This window comes from Stenella coeruleoalba, assembly GCF_951394435.1.
Source record: "Stenella coeruleoalba genome assembly, chromosome: 1".
Lineage (NCBI taxonomy): Eukaryota > Metazoa > Chordata > Mammalia > Artiodactyla > Delphinidae > Stenella > Stenella coeruleoalba.
In genome coordinates, this window is record NC_137169.1 from 138,399,420 (window position 1) to 138,423,576 (window position 24,157).

A 24,157-nucleotide genomic window follows, 5' to 3' on the forward strand; every position below is an offset into this window, starting at 1 on the left:
TTGATGTTAGAATCATCAGGCAAGGAATTTAAAATCACAGCATGAAAGAACAGATGGGCAATATAAGCAGAGTGAATGGAAATTCTACAAAAGAACCAAAAAGAAATACTAGAGATCAAAAACACTACCAGAAATGAAGAATGCCTCTGATGAGCTTAGTAGTAGATTGGATAAGGCTCGGGAAAGAATCTCTGAGCTAGACGATATATCAATAGAAACCTCAAAAACTGAAAAGGAAAAAGAATGAAGACTGAAAAATTAGAACACACAATCCAAGGACTGTGGAACAACTACAAAAGGTGCAACATATGTATAATGGAAAGGAAACAAGAGGGAGAATGGAATAGAAGAAATATTTGAAACAATAATAATTGAGAATTTCCCCAACTTAATGTCAGACACCAAACCACAGATCCAAGAAACTCAGAAAACACCAAGAAAGATAAATGCCAAAAAACAAACAAAAAACCCCACTATACCTAAGCATATCATTTTCAAACTACAGAAGATCAAAGATAAAGAAAAAAATTCAGAAAGGGAAAACAAAGTTAAAATACACCTAACCTATATAGTAACAAAGAATTATATCTAACTTCTCCTCAGAAAACATGCAAGCAAGAAGAGAATTGTGTGAAGTACTTAAAATGTTGAGAGAAAAAAAACTACCAACCTAGAATTCTGTACTCTGCAAAATTATCTTACAAAAGTGAAGGAGAAATAAAGACTTGTCAGACAAACACAAATTGTGAAAATGTGTCACCAGTAGACCCTACTTGCAAGAAGTGTTAAAAGAAGTTTTCTAGAGAAAAGGAAAATAATATACATCAGAAACTTGGATCTACATAAAGGAAGAGTATCAAAGAAGGATAAGTGAAGATAAAACTGTAAAAACTTCCTATCAGTTACAAATGTAAAGGGAAATAGAAAAACTAACATTTAATAAACTGTAATTTAATATTAGAAACTTTGAGAATTATTTTCCTTGTAAAAAATCATTCAGTATCTTGAATAATGCTTGCTTTCTTATTCTGTAAATTTCCATATTGAGCAAGCATCTTTTCTAAGCCTTGAGAATTGTCATACTCCTTTCTAAGTATGGATCAGCCTGCTTCCATCATTTTCATGTTTTTGCTTTCACTGATGTGCAATATCTCTGAGATTCCTTTAATGTAAAGTTTCTGTTGGCATCATTTCCTCTAGGACACCTTTACCTATTCATCACAACCAACGTCCTCATTTATGCTAAATTCACATTCATTAAGTTGCCCTGGCTGCATATATAAAGTATTCCAAATGGTGACAGTGATCAGCTATTTGTTCTCTAAAAAGAAATGTTTAATTGAAATTTCACTCCCCAAACATTCTTTCCTTCCATCTTTGTTGGCCAATTCTTCTTTTTTGAATATTCATATTTATAAAATGTCACATGGATTTATCACTTAAAAAGAGGTTAGACCACTACAAGCTTCTCTGTGAACGAACTGATTAATGGGTGTGCACTGACCAGTCACCAATAGAGTGAAAGAAGCTACATGATTGGTCACTGATCATGATGTGCAACAGTTATATATATAATTTGTAGACTGACAAGCCAGCAGCAAACTTTGTATTTTATGAAATTACTTACAGGTAATATACCATGATAACTAATATTTGAACCATGTTTTTAGAGGATTGGTGTTTAACTAAAACAGACTTGTTATGTACTGGATCAATTAAAGCTAGAAATTTTTTTTAATTAGTGCTTTTAGCATCTAATATACATATAATTTATGGACAAAGCAAAATTTATTCCATAGATTAAGGAACTATTCATGGGAACTGTGTTAAAATTTTAGCATAATTATGTATTTAATAAAAGTAATACTATCCTTTTCATAAAATAAATAAATGAAGTAGAAAATAAAAATCACTGATAATTCAACTGCCAAATGATAAGCTACAATATTTTAATGATTTTTTTCAAAACTTATAAATGTGTATTTTTTTCCTTTTTCTCAAAATTAGGAATACACAAAAACACACATATACACACATATAACCCATACTATTACATAGTCTCTTATCATTAAATATCATGAATTTTATTGCATTACTTATCATATTATTCATAAAATAACTTAGTCTGCAACTACAGCAGAAACACTTTGCTTCTTCTAATTTTTTGTTTTTCTTGTGGATATTTCCTTAACAAAATTATAAGTGATAAAGTTGTATCATAAGAGTGTAAATATTTTAAAAGATTTTGTGAAATATGACCACTTTCTTCTAGAAAAATTAAACTTATTTATAATCCCACAAGTAGTATCTGAGAATGTCCATTTTCTTGTGTTCTGCTCAACTAAGTCTATGATTATCTCTTCACTATTTTGATTTTAGAAAAGTATCAATCACTGTTTCAGTATGTATGTTGTTGATTACTAGTAAGGTTTTATATTTTTCATCTAGTTTTGATAAAATATAATATTTTTGTGAGAAAATTGCTCATTTTTATTTTGCATATTCATTTTTTCTTATTGCTTTTAAATATCTTTTCATATATTAGGTACATTTTTCTTTGTCTGTCAAATAGTGAGGATTTAGTTCATAATTTTCAATATACACTTATATTTTATTTTCTTTTTCTACTTTACTTCTACATCATTGGCCAAAAATTTTAGCACCATAGTTAATAAGTATGCTATAGTGGTGACCGTGGATGTATTTGTATTATTTCTGACTTTAATGGAAATGTCTTTAATATTACAACTTTTAGGTAGATGATCTTTATCACTTAAAAGGAGAAATCTCTATTCCACAATAAACAAGGTGATTTTATATAAAAACAAAATATTGTCAATTTTATTAAATGTTCTGAATCAACTGACCTGTTGAACTGAAAAATTATGTTATAGGTTAAGAGGTTAATTAAAATCTATGCTTGCATTCTTAGAATAAACTCAACATCATTAATGGTAAATAATGGTTAAAGTTATGTAGGATTTCTGCATTTATAGTCATAAATTCTATTGCTCCATGTTTTTATACAGACATTAAAATAAATAAAGCCTTAAAACTTTAATAAGGAATAAATATGTATTTGTATTTATCAAGTTAATTTCAATGTCTGAATGAACAAATTTTCATTTTGTACACTAAAACCTATTATAGTTTGTCAAGTTACACTGCATTTAAATTATGATTGATTCTAGATAAGATTTGAAATAAATATGTATATAGCAATAAATATGTACATTCTTACCCTTTTTTTTTTTTTTGGCTGTAAAATACTTAATGTGACTTCTGACAGTACCCAACTTTTTCCATAGTCACATACATAAATTAGGAACCAGAAGAGTCAAACCATGTAAAATAAAGTATCAAAAAGTCTCCCCATATGTTCACAATAATAGTCCTTTGTTTTTTTTAATTTACATTTTTTAAAACTATTTTGGACAACAAATGTCATTCCCTTTTTCTATTTTCTGCAATAAATATCTACTATTCAGAACAGTTTGACATATTTCATAATTATTATTGGAACAAACTCTAGTCAAAAGCATTTTTTCCAGTATTTATTTTGCCCTACTAGTTCATGGCTGAACAATTTATTCCCTTAATCTTTTTAAATGTAGAAAGAAAAAATATAAGAATTTAATTGTCCAATGTGCTGTTCTTTTATGGTATGCTGAAAAGGTTAGCATGAAAACGCATTGAGTCTTTCTACTTAGCTGAGGAGGAAAAGAAAAAAGACAGAGAAGAGAATGAGAATGTAATATTCAGTCAGTTTTCATGTCAGGTAAGGCTGCATTCTAATTATTGATAAAGTATGCACGCTTACATTTTGGCCTATTAAAAAAATCGGTATCATATTTGTCTTGGAATGAAGAAGACTGTTTTCCGCAAGATCATTTATAACCCTTTGGGCTGGACAGCTGTCCCTCTTCTCTTCTCTCCCTGCACTCTATTAATACCTTGACCCTGCTCCTATCACTTTGAACTCAAATGATTGGTTTGCTTACATGCATCTTTCAGGAAATGCAAGTTACTGATTTTTATACTCCTGTAGTCGTCCTCACAGTAGGAGTTTAATAGACAATTGCTAAGCTGCTAACTGAAAACTCACTTCTAATGATACTTATTTTGAAACAAAGTCATTCTTGAAAAACTTTAGACAGGGGTACAATGGGAACAATTAATAAACAGTAATGTTTATGTAAAGTGTTCACAATTGCATGGTATTTGATGACTTGCAATAAACCACCTAAAAATATAAAATGAAACACATTTTGTAAAAGATATGTAGCATTCAGTAGGGTATTGTCAACTATGGGTCTTTGGCCAAAAAAAATTAAAAGTGGGGGAATTGACCTCTTTAAGTTTTCTCTCATCAGCAATAACCATTTGTAAATCAATTTATTTTGTATAGTCAAAGTTAGAAATTAGGCATAGGCTGAAGTCAGACATCTTAGTTCAATTATTGGTACTGCCACTAACTGTGAAAAGCAACATGAACTGCATACTTTCTATGTTCTGGGAACTATATTAAGCATTTAAAATGAATTATTACATTGAATCCTCTAGGCTTTGTATTATATGGTATCCCACATCTGATTTCTCTTCTTGATTTTGCTAGCCCTGTGTTTTTGTATAATTAATTCCATCTCTTTAAGGTTTATTTTTCTCATCTAACATGGGGGGTAATAATTCCTGCCTCTTAGAGATGTTGTAAAGTCCAAGTACTTAGCAGAGTGTCTGTCACATCATAAGCCCTCAGTAAACATTGTCTACTACTTTATTGTTAGATTAGCAATTGAGGATCAAAGAGGATAAGTAATGTGAAAACTACCATTGAACAGTAAGTCCCTGAGTCTACTTTAACTCTGAATCTCAGATTCCTCATCTCTAAAAGGAAGGCAATGTAACACAACACCTTAACTGTTACTGACTCAAAATAATCTGAGGATAAGTGGCAATATTTTAAAAATGATCTACAGCAGACAATAACACAACATTGTAAATCAACTATACTCCAATAAAAATTTTAAAAATAAATAAATAAAAAATGCTCAACACAAAGCCTGGCACATACTACGTTTTCAAAATCTGGAAGTTACAAGATGGAGGAGGAGGAATGAGAAGGACAAGCAGGGTAAAAATCCAACAGAGGTGTTGATCTCAAGTTCAAATGATACCAGCAGTACATAAGACAGTCCCTATGTAATATATTGTCTACAACCATTGATAGGAGATTTTTGTGATCATAAACGTACTGGTCTGATTTAGACGATGTAGCCTACAGAGTGGACCAAGGAGCAATTTATGACCAAAATGCATTTCTGGTTTATCATCTGTAGCTACAACTACTGAGGAGGTCCCATCTACACTTCATTCCTAGTAGCCATCAGACATCATCAGAATATCATTTCTAGTAGCCCTAAGTGTGGATAAGAAGGATAGATGAATACTCACCCTGACCTCCTGGCTTTGGAGAAGAAAAATGCGCTTATTACATTTTCTTCCCCAGGTCAATTAGCCATGCAATTAACCTCATTCCCAAAGGTTTAAAAACTCTATCCCACTGCAAAACCTTGGCCAAATGCAAAATTTTGCTTCAATGCCTGAAGTCTATTTTTTTTACTTCATTTAAAAGTATTCTTATTGACGTCTGTGCTCTCCCAATGATGGTGTTAATATTATTCAAGTTACGCTTTCTTGCATAACTTGGTGGAAGTGATGATATGCAACCTGTGGTCCTGTCACACTGATTACAGATGCAGTTTGTCTTCAACAAAGCAACTGTCGGCTGTTGGAGTTTGGGATGTTGCCTACATGAATTAGTGGAGTGAATCCAGCAAAAGCATTCCTTTGATATTCTTACGAACGTTTATGCTTTTAGACTGTGATCTAAAAAGATTCCTTTGAGATTTTATCCTTATTGTCAACTTAGAAGCCATTATCAAAAAGCCTTTTTGTAAATGATACTGAACTAAATACTTTATTGATATACTAAAGATACAGTCCACGCTCCTTTAATGTTTAAAAACAAAGAGGAATTTGCCACTAACCTAATGGGTTGGTTTGGGTCTGACCAAGTAGTTGTTAGGTGGCTAGCCTTCTTTTTATGGACAATAAAAAACCTACAGAAATATTGGTAAGATTTTAGCCTTTTCTAGAGAAAGCAAGCATAGCTATCATTTTTCAACTCTCAAATTTTTTTTGGAAAAAAAAAAATTCTAACACTAGGGTGCAAGAGTTTGTAGAAAGGGCCAGTACAGACAATATTTCTAGGATGGGAGTTTGTCCACAGCTTTCAGGACAGCATATGTGTACATTCCACTGGACCCAACAATTCCACTGGGAATTCAGAAAAGTACATTTTTTTAAACTATTTGAGAAAGATTTTTTTATAATGTGGTCTTTATAATAGGAAAGAAAAGGATACAAGATAAATGTCCAAAAGTAAAGAAATGGCTGAAAAATATCATATATCTTCAAAGAAATATAATGCAACCATTCATAAGGACAAATGTAGATAAGTATTTATAATACAATTTGAACTTAAAAACCAAGTGAAAAGTAGTATGTAGAGTATAAGCCTATTTTCTAGATAAAGGTAGACTCATCTGTGAATATGAATACAGAGATAAAACTTTAAGAAGACAGAGATAGATGACACAGATTTCTTTAGTAGAATATCAATAATAAAATATCTGAAAGGATGTAAACTATTTGCCAAGGTTGTCTAGGGGCCGTAGGGTTACAGATGACTTGCTTTTTATAACATTTCTTTCCACAGTGTGCATTTATTACTAATGTATTAAAAATTGTGTTCAAATAAAATGCAACTGCACGGATGATTACAAGAAAATTATACATTATTTGCATCAGTTGCATGTACCATTTTGCTAAGAAAATTAAAATGTTCTTATTTTAAATTACACACAGATCAATAAGATACTACAGAGGAAATAACTCTCTTTTTGAGTATAATGTAGGCTGAAAGAGTACATGAATTACCAGTAAACAGAATATGATTTTTAAACGATAGAAAATTTTCAGAATGATGAGATTAACATATAGAAGCAAGGATTTTGAGAAATGACAGCTTAAATTTCTGTTTTAAAGTTTGATTTAAAACATACACAACTATGGCACCTTGACACACATTTTGGCCTCTGATATTAAGGATGAAGCTGCGTTTTTATGATTTTATGTGGTTTACAAAGACAGATAACAGAGAAGGAATACTCTGTAGTCTATTTTTTGGTTACAACGTTTCATAAAATTGTTACATTTTTCATCTTATAATTCTGTTTCTCACAACTCCTTTACGATAATACAAAGAATATCGTGACAAAATGGAAGAAATAATAATTAAGGGCATGACAAGTAAATGTTTGAATTCTCACAATTATTTCTATCTTTTCCATTAATGACTTTTAAAGTTTCATTTAAAATCTAGAAATAGTTGTATATCTTATATTCTGGTTCTGAACCAAATGTTTTTCTACCTAACATTCTCCCAATCTCCAGTTGATCATTTGTCACTTTGGATTATGTTTCAGTTTCTTCTGTACCAACTGGATTCCCCTGATATGTCCCTGGTTGTTCAAATTATAAGGTTAGACACTGGTTATATCAGGGTGAGGACCTTTATCAACTGATTCATTTCATTGCTTTCATTCTGATAGCATCTTAAAGGCTACTAATCAACTCCCCTAAGTTGCAGCCAACTACTTTGACATGTTCAGGTAGACAAGTCACAGAATAATCATTGAATATACAAGACACTGATGACATTTATTTTACTACATTATGTATTAATATTACACAATGACATTTCTCTCTTCTGGACCATTAAACTGGAATAGTGTTCTTTTGTTACTATTACAGACTAGCAAAGACAGTCTTTCAAAGATTATCCACAGGTCCAAAAGCACTTTTATCAACGCTACTCCCATCAGTCTCAATTTTGATCTACTATTGCCAATATTTCAAATCTGATCCAAATTTACAGAAAAAGTACATACAAATAGTCCCATTTTCAAAAATGTAACTATAGCAGCAACACATTTCTTCAGTCACTTATCCAGCAATCTTAAATGCTCATTATGTGTCTTTGAAGGAAGGAAGAAGAAAATGTCCTCTCAGCCAAAAATACATAAGGGCCATGGGAAGATGGGAGGTGGATGGGGTCGTCCCACAAGTTACTAACAGAAGAGTTGAACAGACTCAACCGTCCAACAGACTCAATGCCCTTTGAAAGCTCAAGTTCATAATGATGACCATGAGTCATCAAAAACAACTTGTCTTTAACAGTCACAGGTTAAGAAAACGAGGAAGTGAACAATTTGTTTTTGAATGATTTCAAAAAACAGATTAAAACTTCTTTTAATGTTCATTTTAAAAGATCACATCTGGAAAATTTACAAAGAGTAGTTAATTCCGCAATTCTGGTAAATAAATGAAATAATCCTTTTTTTAAAGTCTAGTGCATACCATACAGGCTAAAATTTTAGAGGTGCAAAGAAGAACTATGGGTACTGACTTATCTCCTTAAGCATGCATAGAGAAAATAGCATTTTGTCTATACTTTTAAAATCACTGCAATTATCATAGAATATTATAATAGTACTTTACTTCTCCGTTGTCCTTGTTAGATTCTGAGCTTCCTTAAGCAGGAACCAGATTTTATTGATCGAATGAATCCCAGCATAATGGCTGGAACTTTGTAACTGCTCAATAAATGCTTACTGGGTGAGGGAATGAACAAATGAATGTATGAATGAGTGAATAAATCAATGAACGGTTGATGCAATGAAAGCTCATTTCTATCAGTGAATTCATTTCTTTCATTCCTGGCTCTAGCAAAAAAACCAGAAGTGAGACAAAATTATTTCCCTTCCTACCCTCAACAGTAAAATGCCCACAGATGTCTTTATCTAGGCAATGCTTCCCATGTACTAAGAATAGCTAAGGCTTATGGTGTCAGGCCTAAGTGCTTCATATATATTTGATGACTAAATCTCTCCAACAACCTATGGAGTAGTAGCTGCTATTACCTCCATTTTACAACTGAGAAAACTGAAGAATAGGAAAGAAATTGAATAAATTTCTAAAATCATCCCGTAGAATGTCAACTAGTATAAACTAGAATGTAAAAATTTCTAAGGGCAGGAAAGTTTGTTGGTTTTTATTCATTACTGTATTTCCAGGGCCTAGAGGAAGCCCTAACACATAGGAGGTATTCAATTTAGATACACAAATGATAGATACATATGTACATACACACATAGGTAGATAGATAGCCCTTGCTCCTAATCCCCATGCTAGACTGTCTCCAGGGATAGAAAATGACCTCTGAGGGAGGGAGGTGTTGAGTGGATTCACTATGGCTAGATGTCCATTCTTACCTCCTTCTGTTCAGTGTCTAAACTGGATGGCAGAGCCCAGGAAACCCAAACTAGGAGTCACCCCACTCCTGGCTGGAAAATTCAGAGGTATGTAGGCAGCCCCTGCCTCTATGGGAAGGGAAACAAGGCAATCTGTTTCAAAGTGAGAGATTATAAACTGCTCACTTTTTAGTCAGTATAGTACTACTTACTGAGCTAAAAGAGCTTATTTGTTACACTATTCCCAAATGGCCTAAATGAATTAGAGATCTTTGGAAGGTCTGTAAATTGCTCCTTTCTCCTCAGTAGAAGCCAGACCAGTATGTTGGAAATTTTGTCTTAAATCTCTAATAATAATAATTGTCCTCAGGCCCTATTCAAGCTTCCTCTTTCCTTCGAATGTAGTGGTAGTGTAATTCAAATGATGCCATTTCATGTAATTTCTTTTGTCTACTAGATAGAGAAATCATCTTTATAAACATAAAAACTTCAGTGTACTCATGTAACTATTTTTTCCAATAGAAGTTTCTCTAGGTATCTCTAACGTTCCAATCATAAAGGTATTGTTACACAAACTTGTTAATTTATCATCATGATAGATTGGGTGGGGTGGGTGTGGAAGCATAGATAAAACTTCCAACTCTGGAGACAATCTAGACAGAAAATGGCTGAATGCTTTGTACACAATAAGTGATCAATATATGTTTGATAAATGCATGAATGTATGGAGGAATGACCTAATAGATTGCTTACATTTATAACATGCTGCAGGATGGTACCTTAGTACGTGCAGTATTTAATTAAATAGTAACATAAAAGGTTTAAAGGTAAATGCAATATTTTACCTGCAGAATTTTACCTGTGGATTACTATGTAATCTTAATTAGCAAATTTAAAACAATTACCATGCTTCACCATTGAGAAGACAGAAATGTTCATGTATTTAGCCTTCAATGATCTATTCCTTTCTCAGTAATTATCTTTCCCCTAGTTAGAAATTCTCATATAATTAAAGTGCCCACAGAAAAATTGTACTTACCTGCTTTGTAGGTGCTAAAATTAATAGCATCAATTAAATAACTACTAATACTATTCGACAATACTGATCAGACATTGGTGGCAATACAATGATTGTGAATACTTAATATACAAAGCCTGTCTGGCAATTCAACTATTAATATGTGGTGGCTACTTTTAGAAACTTTCTAATTCATGCAATGCATTGTCTGTACCTCTACAGGCACTGTGCAATGATTAGAAAATCATCCAATAAAACAAATTTTAATAATGTGTGAAACAAAATCTACACTTGCAAAAGTAGACTGTAGGCAGAATTATTCAGACAACTGATTCAGTTCTACACATCGTCTCTGTATAAATATAACTGATAGCCTATGTACTTTTAAGCACAGGGTTTTTTACCATGTGATTTGTGAATACAGACCATCTAACTATGGCTAGTCGTTGAATGAAGCAGAAGCACCTGGATGATGGGCTCCAGAGTTTTATTCATTAATTTTGAATATTGATGGTGTTTGATATTTGATTTTTCCCTTGAGCTTTCTGTTCTTTTTTTCCCCCCTTTCTTTTTATTGTGTGACTTGTTCAGTGCACTAAAAAGACACATGTGAAGATACAACATGTTCCCCCAAGAGTCCATAAGGAGGACTTTAAGATTTGCTCAAGTTTGTGGGTAGTGGCCAAGCCAAAGCAATTCTACTGTGTAATATAATAATTTAACCCTGTTTGTGGGCCAGAAAATATGGCCTGGAGTAAAGAACACATTTGTATAGTATAAACTGCATATTTTGAAAAGAAACTTAATGAAAAAGAAATGGATTATATTAAAAATGTTCTTTACATGCAACTGTTCCAAATAATATACATAATACAAAATATGGATTCATATATTAAGAAGCACGATCCATTATGTCTGTCGTTTAGTTTAATGAGTAGACATAAAAATACATTTGAGTTACTATTTGGATATAAAGCCAACTTACATTCCAAATTTTATCTAGTGCTAGACATGAGTACTACATTAGTAAATTAAAAATCCTTTTATTAGTATAGTTGCAATTAATTTTTCCTTTTAAGATTTAAAATGTCAACAATATTTGTTGACAAATTGTCAGCCTGAATCACTTGTTTGTATTAAAGTCATCCCCATTTATTATAGTAATTAGTGTCTTCTAGGGAATCTTTTTTGAATTTCATAAATGAAAGTCCGTCAGTATTTTCAAATACTTGCACCTATAATCAAGATTTTATGGTTGTACTCTAGCATAAGGCTCTACATATACAAGGCATTTCATAAATATTTGTTAAATGAAGAGAGCAAATGATGAAGCTTCACTTTAGAACAATAAGCGTACACAGTAATCATTAATTTTGTAATGGTTATTCCATGCTGAAGAGAGCAGCATCACCTCCACTGTCTTTACCGATAGGATGAATACTTAACGTAGATAATATGTTCCTAATAGGTTAATAAATCAAATTATTATATTTTAGGAAAATTATGTTGAGATATTTAAGACATGCAAAATTTATAAAAACAGCAAATAATTGTGTTCCTTATTCACCACCTGATGAAAATAAAATAAAATGCCGTATACATTCCACCCTACCAATAACATCTGAAATTAGTAATATTCATTCACAAGTATTTCTCGATACTTATACTTTATATTTTTGTATTACTTGTAACATAGTATTGTTCTACATGGTTTTAATTTTACATAAATGGTATACTGTATGTATTATTCTAAAACAAGCTTTTTGCACTCCATTGTTTGAGAAGTCTAACGTTGACACAATACCTATATTCATTCATATCCACTGCTGTATTTCATTTAAATATTTGCAAATTGTTTTTCCACAGTGGTGGCACCTTCCCATCAGTGGCGTATCAGTGCTCAGTACGTAATTCACATCTTTGTCAGCATCTGAAATTTTCAGATTTTTTCATCTTTACCAACCTCATGGGTATAAACCGTTATCTCATAGTTTTGGTTACTTTATCAATAACCAGCAAAGGTTCAGATGTTTTCATATGTAGATTGACCATTTAAGTTGCCACTTCTGGCCTCTTCTGTGAATTACCCATTCGTTATTTTGGTAAGTTTTTCAATTAGTTTGTACGATTTAAAAGTTCCCTTTGTTATATGCATTGTGTTGCCAATATCATCTGCTAGTCTGTAGTTTTTCTTTCTTTTCTTAAAAAGGTGGCTTTTGATGATTAGAAGTTTCTAATTTTAACATAGCCACGTTTACCAATTTCTTCCTTTGTTAGTTTGTGCTTCATGTGCCCAAAAGTCCAAGGGAAAAATGTTATTTATCTTCATAATAAGACATTATTGCGAAGGGCAAGACCCTGCCACTATCTTCCCCAAATTTATTTCCACCGTTTTCACTCCTCTAATCATCTTTATGTTAGAATAAGTTTGTCAAGTCACAGAAAAAAAATCTGTTGTAATATTTTGATTAGAATTAAACTGAATTTATATTATGATTGGGGAGAATTGACATCTGTTATATTAAATCTTCCTCTACATGAGCATGGTGTGGTTCTCCAATAATTTAGGTCTTTTAAATATTTTTCAATAATGTTTCCACCATACACATCATTTGGTAGGTTTTGCTTTGGATATTCCTATTCGTCTGATCCACCAAAATATGTACTCCTATATACACGTATAAAATATCCTCCCACAGTTGGAACCAAGTGGTCTGAGAGCACACATTGTATGCTTTCTTTTAAGTTTGTTCAGGTGCGTTTTATGGCCCAGAATGTGGTTAATCTAGTGAATGTTCCAAGTGAGCTTGAGAAGAATGCATATTCTGCAATTGTTGGACAAAGTAATCTACAGGTGTTCAATTATATATCCAGTTGATTGAAAGTGTTGTTGAATTCAACTATGCCCTTACAGATTTTCTGCCTACTGGATCTGCCCATTTCTGAGAGAGGGGTGCTGAAGACTCTAACTATGACAGTGACTGCATCTATTTGTACTTCCTCTTCTATCAGTTTCTGCCTTGTGTACTTTGATGCTCTGTTGTTAGGCACAAGCACATTAATGATTGTTATGTCTCCTTGTAGATTTGACCCTTTTACCACTATGTAATACCCCATCTTATCACTAATAATTTTCCTTACTCTTAACTGTGCTCTGTCTGAAATTAATATTTCAGTATTTACTCTAGTGTTCGTTTGATTAGTGTTAACATGATATATCTTTCTCCATTTCTTTACTTTTAATCTATATGTGTCTTTATATTTAATGTGGGTTTCTTGTAGACAATGTATAGTTGTGTCATGTTTTTGATCCTCTCTGACAAACTCTTTTAATTGATGTTTAGGCCATTGATGTTTAAAGTAATTACTGACATATTTGGAGTAATGCCTACTGTATCTGTTACTCTTTTCTATTCATTGCCCTCATTCTTTGATTCTATTTTTGTCTTCCACTCTTTCTGCCTTTTGTTGTTTTAACTGTGCATTTGATGTGATTCCATTTGCTCTCTTTTCTCAGCATATCAATTATCCTTTTCTTTTTTTTTTTTACTTTTTAAAAAAGTGGATGTCCTAGAGTTTGTAATATGCATTTCCAACTAATTTACAATAATTTACAATTAATCTAAGTCCACTTTCAAATAACACTACACCACTTCATGGGTAGAATAAGTACTTTAACAAAACAAAGCACCCCTGGATCCTCTCTTCTGTCCCTTGTATCACTGTTGCCACTTGATTCACTAATACATAAGCTATAATCATCAAGTATGGAGTTGGCCAAAAAGTTCATCCAGGTTTTCCATCTTACTGAAAAATCTGAACGAACTTTTTGGCCAACCCAACATATCGTGCAATTATTTTGAACAAATTTTTATCTTTTAGATCAATTAAAATAAGAAAAACAAATGTTTTATTTTATCTTCACTTATTTCATCTCTAAGTCACTTCCTTTCTTTATGTAGATCCAAGCTTCTGATCTATATCATTCTCCTTCTCTCTGAAGAACTTCTTTGTTCTCTGAAGAACTCTCTGAAGAATGTCTTGCAAACAAGTCTACTGACAACAAATTCCCTCAACTTTGTTTGAGAAAGTTTTCACTTCTCCTTCACTTTCGAAGGATAATTTTGCAAGTTACAGAATTCTAGGTTGGTGGGTTGTGTCTCTCAACACTTGAAATATTTAATTTTCCTTGTGTGCATGGTTTCTGAGACGTCAGAAGTAATTCTTATCTTTATTCCTCTATAGGTTAGGTGTGTTTTTTTTTTCTGGTTTCTTTTCAGATTTTTTCTTTATCTTTTATTTCCTGTGGTTTGAATATGATATACCTGGGTGTAAATTTTTGGAATTTATTTTGCTTGGTGTTCTCAGGCTTTTGGGATTAGTAGTTTGGTGTCTGACATTCATTTGGGAAATTCTCAGTCATTATTGCTTCTTCTTTTCCATTTCTTTCTTCTCTTTCTAGTATTTCCATTATGCATATATTATATCTTTTGTAACTGTCCCACAGTTCTTAGATATTCTTCTTTTTTTAAAATAATTTTTCTCTTTGCTATTCAGTTTTGGAAGTTTCTATTGACATATTCTCAAGCTCAGAGATTCTTTCTTCAGCCGTGTCCAGTCTGCTAATGAATCCATCAAAGACATCCTTCATTCCTGTTATAGTGTTTTTGATCTCTAGCATCTCTTTTTTTTTTTAGAATTTCCATCTTTCTGCTTACATTACCCATCTGTTCTTGTGTATTATATCATTTTCCCATTAGAACCTGTAGCATATTAATTATAGTTGTTTTAACTTCCCAATCTGATAATTCCAACATTTCTACTATATCTGAATCTGGATCTGAAGTTTGCTCTGTCTCTTTAAACTTTACTTTTGGTCTTTTAGTATGCCTTTTAATTTTTTTTTGAAAACTGTACATTATGTACTGGATTAAAGGAACTCCATAAAAATATGCCTTTAGTGATGTGGTCTAAGGTGTGGGGTGTGGAGAAGTGTTCAATAGCCCTATAATTAGGTCTCAGGCTTTTAATGAGTGTGTAACAATCCCTCAGTCTGACCCCTTAGACAAAGCAGGATGACTAGAGGGGGCTGGAGTCGAATATATTCCTTTCCCTTAATTGTATTTTAATGTCCATTTTAGGAGTATCTTGCTATTTCATACACTCCACCATCTATAATGTTATTATTAATAGAGTTTACATTTATTATTAAATATATCATTATTAAACAATATTATTATTTAATATAGCTTATATATATTTACTGGTTCACTTGCTTATAATTCCTTCTTGCACATCAGGCCTTTTTTTCTGAAATCATTGTATTTCTTTATGAAGTATAGCCTTTAAAAATTCTTTTAGTGAATCTACTGGTGGTAAAGTTGATAAATTTTTGTTAGACAAAAATGTATTTTTTCTCCCTTGTTGTTAATTGATAGTTTAGCTACAAATACAATTCTAGGTTTGTTGGTTACTTTCTCTTTGGAATTCAGAGGTATTGCACTATTCCACTGTCTTCTGGCTTCTATTGTGGATTGAGATATCCAATGTCACAGTTTCTTATAAATTCAGATCTATAAATAATTTATCTTTCTCTCTGGTTACTTTTTAGTATCCACTCTTGGTCTCTGATGATCATCAGATTCATTATATCTTACCTATGTATTTTTTTCATAGTCTACTTAGGATTCAGAAGAATCATGCCATTCCTCAGCTTTGGACAATTATTTACCCTTATCCCCTTAAATATCATATTTCTTCATTTGTATATGTTCATCATCTCTATTTACTTCTTCTATAAAGCTGTCTCAATCTATCCCCTTGATCCTAACCTCTTTTTCACATTTTAAACTTGCATTTTAAAGACATGTATGTATATACCTATCTCAGGGAAACAAGTATAAGTGTTTTTCAAAGATTAATAATATCATCCACGTGTCAGATAGGAAATGAAATTCTTGACCTTGACTCACTAAATGTACCTCTAATGGAGATTCTATAATACTAACTGCCAGAATGCTAGTTACGTGAAAATGAATTAATTCATTAGTGTTACAAAACTATCGTATAAAATGAAATACATTTACAGTAAAAAATTTCTGTGAGCAAAAAGAAAACATAAGAAGTCATAAAGCTTGATGTGTAATAAAAATATGACACAAGTTAGTCATGATGACTCATACTTCTGGACTTCAGTGCTCTAAAGGAATACACTCTCTCAAATAACAGGAAATATTCATTTACATAGAAAGCAATGTAGAGTGTGACGCTGGCACCATTCAAATTATTGAATGGTAGGAAAGTTTATTATATAAAATGCTTTAAGCTGGCTCTGCTATTTATAATACTAACAAAAATGCATACTGATGGTGTGATTTTAGTTAAAATTCATAAAATCCATGATTAATGTTATCAAAGGGTCACAAATCAGAGCCACAGAATAAAGGACGTATTCATGGTTCCTAATAAATTGCTCTGTGAATGCTTGACCACCCCTGCAGACAATGATGTCACACGATGATGAAAGACTAGTTAAGTAGCCAACAAAGTGCCTGTGCTTGGCAGAGGCAGTGGTCAGCGCATCATTCTTGGCCCAGAGCCCTTGAAAGGTGCATGCAGCTATTAAAAGAAAATGAAAAATTCTAAGGATGCAAGTTTCAATGGATAACACTTTTCTTAAAGCTAGATTCTATCAATACTTGAACTCTTAGACCAGGTAAAGAAAGTGCCAGACAGGAGGAGAAAAGAAGTAAGACCTATACTGTAGCTATGCCACCATGTTAGTTGACATAGGCTAGTTAGTTCCATACACAAGCTTCCAATTCCTAGGTTGTATTCTGCCATGATCTTAACACATATTTTTTGATAGTTATAATGGACTTCCTGAGCAGGTGGACCAGAGGTACTTTATTACAATAAAGCTAATAATACGACTAGTTAGGAAATGATCTATAAAGTACAAAGGAGTTGTGGGGATGGGATGTAGAAGCTGTCAATGACAAATTGGCCCTCGCCATGGGCACTGGCCATCTACCTCCACAAGGATTAAATTATGTGCTGCTGCAGCTGCTGACTTTCAACACCCCCCTGAAAGGAGTTCAGGTGGAGAGCAGCAATGAGGCACTCTGTGCTCTGGGAAAAATGGGTAGAACAGGTCTTCAGATAGATATTTTCAGGAGCCAATTTTATGAGCCCAATTCTTGTATCTCCTCATATCTAGAAAAGCACTAAAATCCTTCGTGGTGATGTCTGCTCCTCGTGACTAGCAGAGACCTTCTGCAAAACAATATGTGCTCGACTGCATGTACTCCCCCTTCACCAAAATCACATATATACTGACCTACCTGCCTACCTCTTTGGAGCAGTTTCTCAGAGCTATCTGGGATGCTGTCTCCCGGGCTGCAGTCCTCATTTTGCCTCAAATAAAACTTAACTCACAACTCTCACATTGTGCATTTTTCAGGTCGACAAAGCCTATGTACCAAAATAACACATATTGAATAACTCCATGATATGAAATTTTAGAACAGGTAAAATTAATCTACAGTGACATTGAACAGATTGGTGGTTTCCTGGGATTGAGGTTTGGGAGGAGACATTGACTACGAAGGAACACAAAAGAGTGGGGAGAGGAAAACATTCTATATCTTGATCATGGTTGTTATTACATGAGGGGATACATTTGCCAAAACTCATCAAACTATACATTTTTTTTTTTTTTTTTTTTTTGTGGTACGCGGGCCTCTCACTGTTGTGGCCTCTCCCGTTGCAGAGCACAGGCTCCGGACGTGCAGGCTCAGCGGCCACGGCTCACGGGCCCAGCCGCTCCACGGCATGTGGGATCTTCCCAGACCGGGGCACGAACCCGTGTCCCCTGCAACGGCAGGCGCACTCTCAACTGCTGCATCACCAGGGAAGCCCCAAACTATATATTTTTAAATGGGTATACTCTATTGTACGCAAATTATACTTCAAGAAAGTTGATTTAAAAAGGAAAAACAGTAGTTCTGCAAGATGTTCCCATGAGTCATATTTGGTAAAGGGGACAAGAAATCTCTTTGTGTTATTTCTTACACTAGCATATGAATTTACAATTATCTCAAAAAATTATTGATGTTAAAAATACATAAATGAAAATAATTATCCAAATAAAATAAAATTACTCATTTTAAAAGAGTATCAACAATCATATGATCCATGCAAGTTCAATGCCATGTAATCCTGAAATCAACTTTAAAACATTCAACTCTGCTCAAAAGTTTTTGAATAGCGTCCAGTCTGTTGGGATTTGTTTTTCCATAGATTAATCCTAAAATGGATCAGTAAATTAATTACTCACTGCTTCAGTCATTTGGAGGGAAGAAATGTAGCAGTACGCAAAAATTATTCTCTATTAATGAACTATGCCATTCTAATTTATTGCATACATAATACGTTAAAGTCAAAGCCTTAAAATTGCCAATACCATACCAAAATATGTCAGTTCCCAGTCCAACAGCACTGAGCAGAGTCAGTCAGTCTCCCGAAGATAAATGCTTTAGGTTTCACAAAACGTTTAAGAAAAAGTAAGTGTGCCTTTAAGTTCATCTTAGAATCAGTGGTGTTTTTGGTAATAGATTTTCTTGAGTTGTTTTTGGTTATTTGTTAGTTTTATAATTTTATGAATGCACAAAATAAATAGGAGCTAATAGACTGCCAATCCAGCTATAGATTGGCATAGACTGCCAATCCAGCTATACCCAAAATAAATAATCATGTATTCTGGCTACTAGTGTAAGTCTCAATTAGTGAGTTTTGTTTTTTAGGGTTCAGAAGTTTAAAAGTGTCTGAAGACAGGTAGTTAACATGAATGAGGTCACCAAGATATAAAGCTAAGGACAGTAGTAAATTTAGCAGCAACTGAACAGTGATAATGCTCTGAAGATGGTAATTGCTACCCTGAGTTAGCCAACTGTTGCCATGGGGAACATGGGCATAGTATTGGACTACTTTCTAATTAAGAGAATTCAGAGGTGTAACCAAAAAAAAAAAAGAACGAAAGAAAAGTGAAAACTTTTGTTGGAAAATAAAGAAAAAACTATTTAAACACTGTTCCCACCTGAGGACCACCAGCTCCTAACATCAACTTTATAAACAACTAAAGAATGTTTCATACAGAAAATTCTCTAGAATGGCTCCACATATGAACTTGCTTCTGAATTCACCATTCCATTCCTTTCCCCCGACTTCATTCATTTTCACTTCCGCTAAAAACACTTTCTCATAGGACTGACAATTGCCCAGAACTGGCATATTCTCAAATCTTACGTTTTCATCTGTTTACCAAATGGCTGTAATATAATTCACAAAAGCCCTGTTTATTGAGTAATATTATTAATGGCTAGCATAATACTGTGAAATTGAAGACATTCTTTTTGGATTATGTCCAGATCTTTAAAAAGAACATTGGTTCCAATAGGATATGAATGACTTATATACCAAAACTTATTATTTTAAAAAGTGGAACAACGTGAAAAGCATTTGAATAAATATATTTCCAAATTATTTTAAGACAACTTTTTCAGATACCTAAGTCCCACATGTATTAAAATATCTAGAATGATAACAAAAGAGAAGCTCATGCTATGAATGCATTATAAAATCATTTTTTATTTTCAACACATGGTTGAAAATATCGTAAGACTGAGAAATCATTCAACTTAACAGTCTATTTATTTTTTCCCTTCAGCTGCATTTGCCAAAACTTTGGTAAGTGAATGATATTTGTTGCTTTTTTATTTATGGCTACAGTCACGAATTATCAAAATATGACAGGAGGAAAATAACAGAAAAGTCAACTTTGAAACTTTTGTTTTCAAAAGGCACTTAGTGTCGAAACAAGAAGCATTAAAACATATTCTCAACCTAAATTATAGTTAATTATTTCACTAGTTCATAATCCAACAGTCACCACCTGAGACCAAGTCTGAAAATCCCAACTTGACTTCTGAAACCAATCATAAGCTGTGATACATTTAATGGCTCTATTTTTAAGGGGAAGCATGAAATCATGCAAGAATCATAAAATATCATTTAACCAGGAGCAGTTAAAGAGAGAGAAAAAGGAAAAAATGGAATGAGGCATGGAGAGGAAGAGAGATGGGGGTGAGGGCGGAGGAGAGGAACTAACTAGTCAAAATAAAGCAAGAGAAGCTCAGATAACAACATATCAAATGAATGTATTAGCCAGTCCTCAGTTTGCATTTACTAGACAGATTCAGATCAAAGTGCCTTATTCAATTCATCCCAGAGCATTTTTTAGTTAGGTAATTAATAGGTTTGGAGAGGAAGGGTGAGGTTAATGAAAGAAATCACTGCCAGGAAAGAAGTGTCTATCTTAAAGGATTAAAAGAAGACACTAAGAAAAACCAAATAAATGTCACTTTAAAATCAAGAACAAATCAAAATCCCCAAAATTTAAACACACAATTATGGCTGAATAAAGAGTGAGTCAATCAAGTTAATCCAATTAATTTCCTTTCTGCGACAACATGATAAGCCATACAATGAAACATTAAAATCAATGCTTTTTCAAAAGATTTGTTTTCATGATATACTAATCAAATCAAACTCAAAGCCTCCAGTGTGAGATATCCAAAAACTGTAGAAGGTTCCTTTTTTCAGAGGGATTATCAACTAATGGGGAAGACTAAATGTATAAATAAAAAGGTCAGCAGTATAAAGCAATGATCTGGAGAAAAAGTTGAAAGGGGCCTCTGAATTAGAACATGAAAGGTTTGGTTTGAGCACATAGAAAGAAAGGTGGCTGTAACCAAAGCAAAGACCATGAGTTGAAACTGAAGATCAGCATTACATCCTAAATGTGCCAGAGGAAGCCTGCATTTTAGATCATATTCTTGCCATTGAACTATAGGCACTAATGTTGTAGTCAAAAACAAATTAGATTAAGAATCTCAGACGACAGAAATGGAGTTTGCCAAATCCTTTACAGATGGTCTTAAAAGAATAAGATATTCCATGAAATTCTAAAACAAACTACACAGAGAAGTGAAGTGACTAACGAAACAAGTCAGGGAAAGATCTAGGAGGCAAGGAAGCTCACAAGTCATACAGGAGTCCAGAGACAGTGCTATTATTTTAAAAGCTAAAATACACTAACCTATAATCCCATATTTATGTAACCACAGATACAGATACAACCATTCCATACTCTTGTCAATGCAGAATTGCTTTTTAGAATGACAACTACATAGTGTAACTCACTGTATTTACAACTTTACTTTAATATACATATGGCCAAATTACCCTCCAAAATTTTTGTACCAATTGGTAGTTCCGTCAATGATATATAAAAAGTTCACATTCTCACAAACCTAAATGTTACCAGTTTTGAAACTTTTGCTAATTTGATAGGTTAAAGACAATATTTTATTATAATTTGCAATTTTCTAATTAAAACTGAGGTTGGGTAAACTTTCATATGTTTGTTGAAAATTGTCAGTTCTTCTTTGTAAAATACTTGTTAACATATTTGCTCCTTATCATTATTATTTTTCTAATTATTCTTAAAGTGTTTTTGTGTATTAGAGTTTGTGACATAATAAAATATATTATATTTTTGGGCTGTGGCACACAGCTCCTAAAACTCTTGTAATTTCCCAACTGACAAGAATGATAGGGACATATCTTGTTATAATATTTGGTTTCTGTCCCCAGTTCCTAAAATAGCTCCAGAACAAAAAGGTAAAAGAGCATCTTTTTTTTACTCATAACAAGTCCCTTTCAACCCCACCTGAGTTTATTTTAATGAGGTGATTTTTGGAAACACCCTAAGAACAGGGGCTGGTTGCCAGGGTTAGAGGGTTGGAACTTTCAGCCCCATCTCTGGATCTCCAGGGAGGGACAGGGCCTAGAGGTCAAGTTCAATCACCAACGGCCAATGATTTAATCAATCATGCATAATGAAGCTTCCATAAGAACTCTGGCTGAAGAGGTTCAGAGAGCCCACAGATTGATAAACACATTGAGGTGCTGGGAGGGTGGCATGGTCAGAGAGGACACGGAAGCTCTGCGCCCCTTCCTCCTTACCTTCCCTATGCATCCCTTCCATCTGGGCTGTTCCTGAGTTGCATCCTTTTATAATAAATGGTCGTCTAATAAGTAAAGTATTTACTTGAGTTTTGTGAGCCATTCTAGTAAATTATCAAACCAAAAAGGGGGTTGGGGAACTCCCAATTTGCAGCTAAGTCAGACCGAAGTTGTAGTTAACCTGGGGACCCACTACTTGCAGCTGGCATCTAAAGTGAGAGCTCCTCTGGTGGGACTGACCTCTAAACCCATGGGGTCTGTGATACTTCCAGTTAGTGTCAGAATTGAATTAAATTGTAGGACACCCAGTTGGTGTCCACAGAGAAGTGAATTGCTTTGTGTAGAAAAACCCCATGCATCTGGCGTCAGAAGTGTAAGCAGTAGTTGTAGAAGAACAGTGTGTTTTGCCTTTTCAGAGGGCTCTCAAATCTTTATCTGTTAACACGATGTAAATATTTTCTATCAGCCCCATCACTTATCATTACACTATAGTTATTTTAGTCCTTACACTATAAAGAATTTAAAATATTTATATGAAAAAATATGTCAATATTTTTTCATGACTCCTGATATGCTTGTTTCTTGTGTATTTCATATGCTACACTTATACAGACCCCCCCCACCTGAGATTTAGAAATACTGTTCTAATCGTTATTTTAATAAATTTAGTTATTTTTACACTTAATTCTTTAAGCGCCTAGATTTTTGTACATGCCATGAGGTAGGCCTCGAACTTTATTTTCTTACAAATTGGCAGCCAATTGCTTCAAACACCATTTACTGAAGACTCCATACTCTTATTTTTGGTATGATTGTTACTGCTGCTGTAACCCTCTTTCATATGAGTTGTTACTGATGTTTATGCTGAATATTTCTAACAAACCTCTCTCAAATTTTTTTCATTTACCTCTTATTCCTAAAGATGTAGCTAAATTTCCACTTCAACTATGAAACTTACCCTGATGATCACAGACAAGCTAAAATAATGTAATTTCTAAGTAATTTTACTGTAGATTTTCAAATTAACTACTTAAAATTCCTGATATCAGTAATGATTAAACTTGATTGATGGAAGTACATAAAGATCTCTCTATGTACCTTTGCACAAATTTACCCTTTAGGTGTAGTAATGTGACCCTTTTTCTTTTAGTGCCATCTATTCAGATACCTTAAAAATTGTTTTATAAAATATGATAAACATGAGAATGCTGATGAAACAAAGATGAGAAAAGAAAGGAAAAAGAAAATCTCTGGGTTTAGTATTAGTTGTTATTTCCCTCTTAGAGTATTTTTAAATGAAATTTTCAAATTTATTGATGGCTTTAATTTTTCTCTATTAAAAGTTTTCTGAAATAATTAACATTTTAAGTTCATATCAATTTCCTTTTATTCAAACCCAGAAATTAGACCAAATCAAGTTTAAGGAATTTATATTCAACAACCCAACCCCTCTTTTTTGAGATTCCCATGCATAAACAGAGAACTCACATGAAGTCCTTCAGTGAAACTTTCCCGAGAGCAGAGGCATCTATAGGGCTGGCTTTTCGTGTCACAGTTATCAGCATGACCACGGCACTGACACCTGTGAACATGAGCGTCAGACAACTCCTTAGAAACACCAGCTCAATCATGAATATATTTAAAGACCTACATATATATATATATATATATATATATA

The 24,157-nt window shown here is 33.2% G+C and overlaps 1 protein-coding gene across 1 annotated transcript in view; it reads right to left on the bottom strand.

The window, feature by feature from the left end:
- USH2A (usherin) overlaps window positions 1–24,157 on the bottom strand; it is a 785,755-nt gene that overhangs the window by 665,403 nt on the left and 96,195 nt on the right. Inside the window, exon 8 of the mRNA XM_079900731.1 lies at window positions 23,968–24,061. Within this exon, the coding sequence (XP_079756857.1) occupies window positions 23,968–24,061 (94 nt within the window). The remainder of the gene's footprint in view (window positions 1–23,967; window positions 24,062–24,157) is intronic.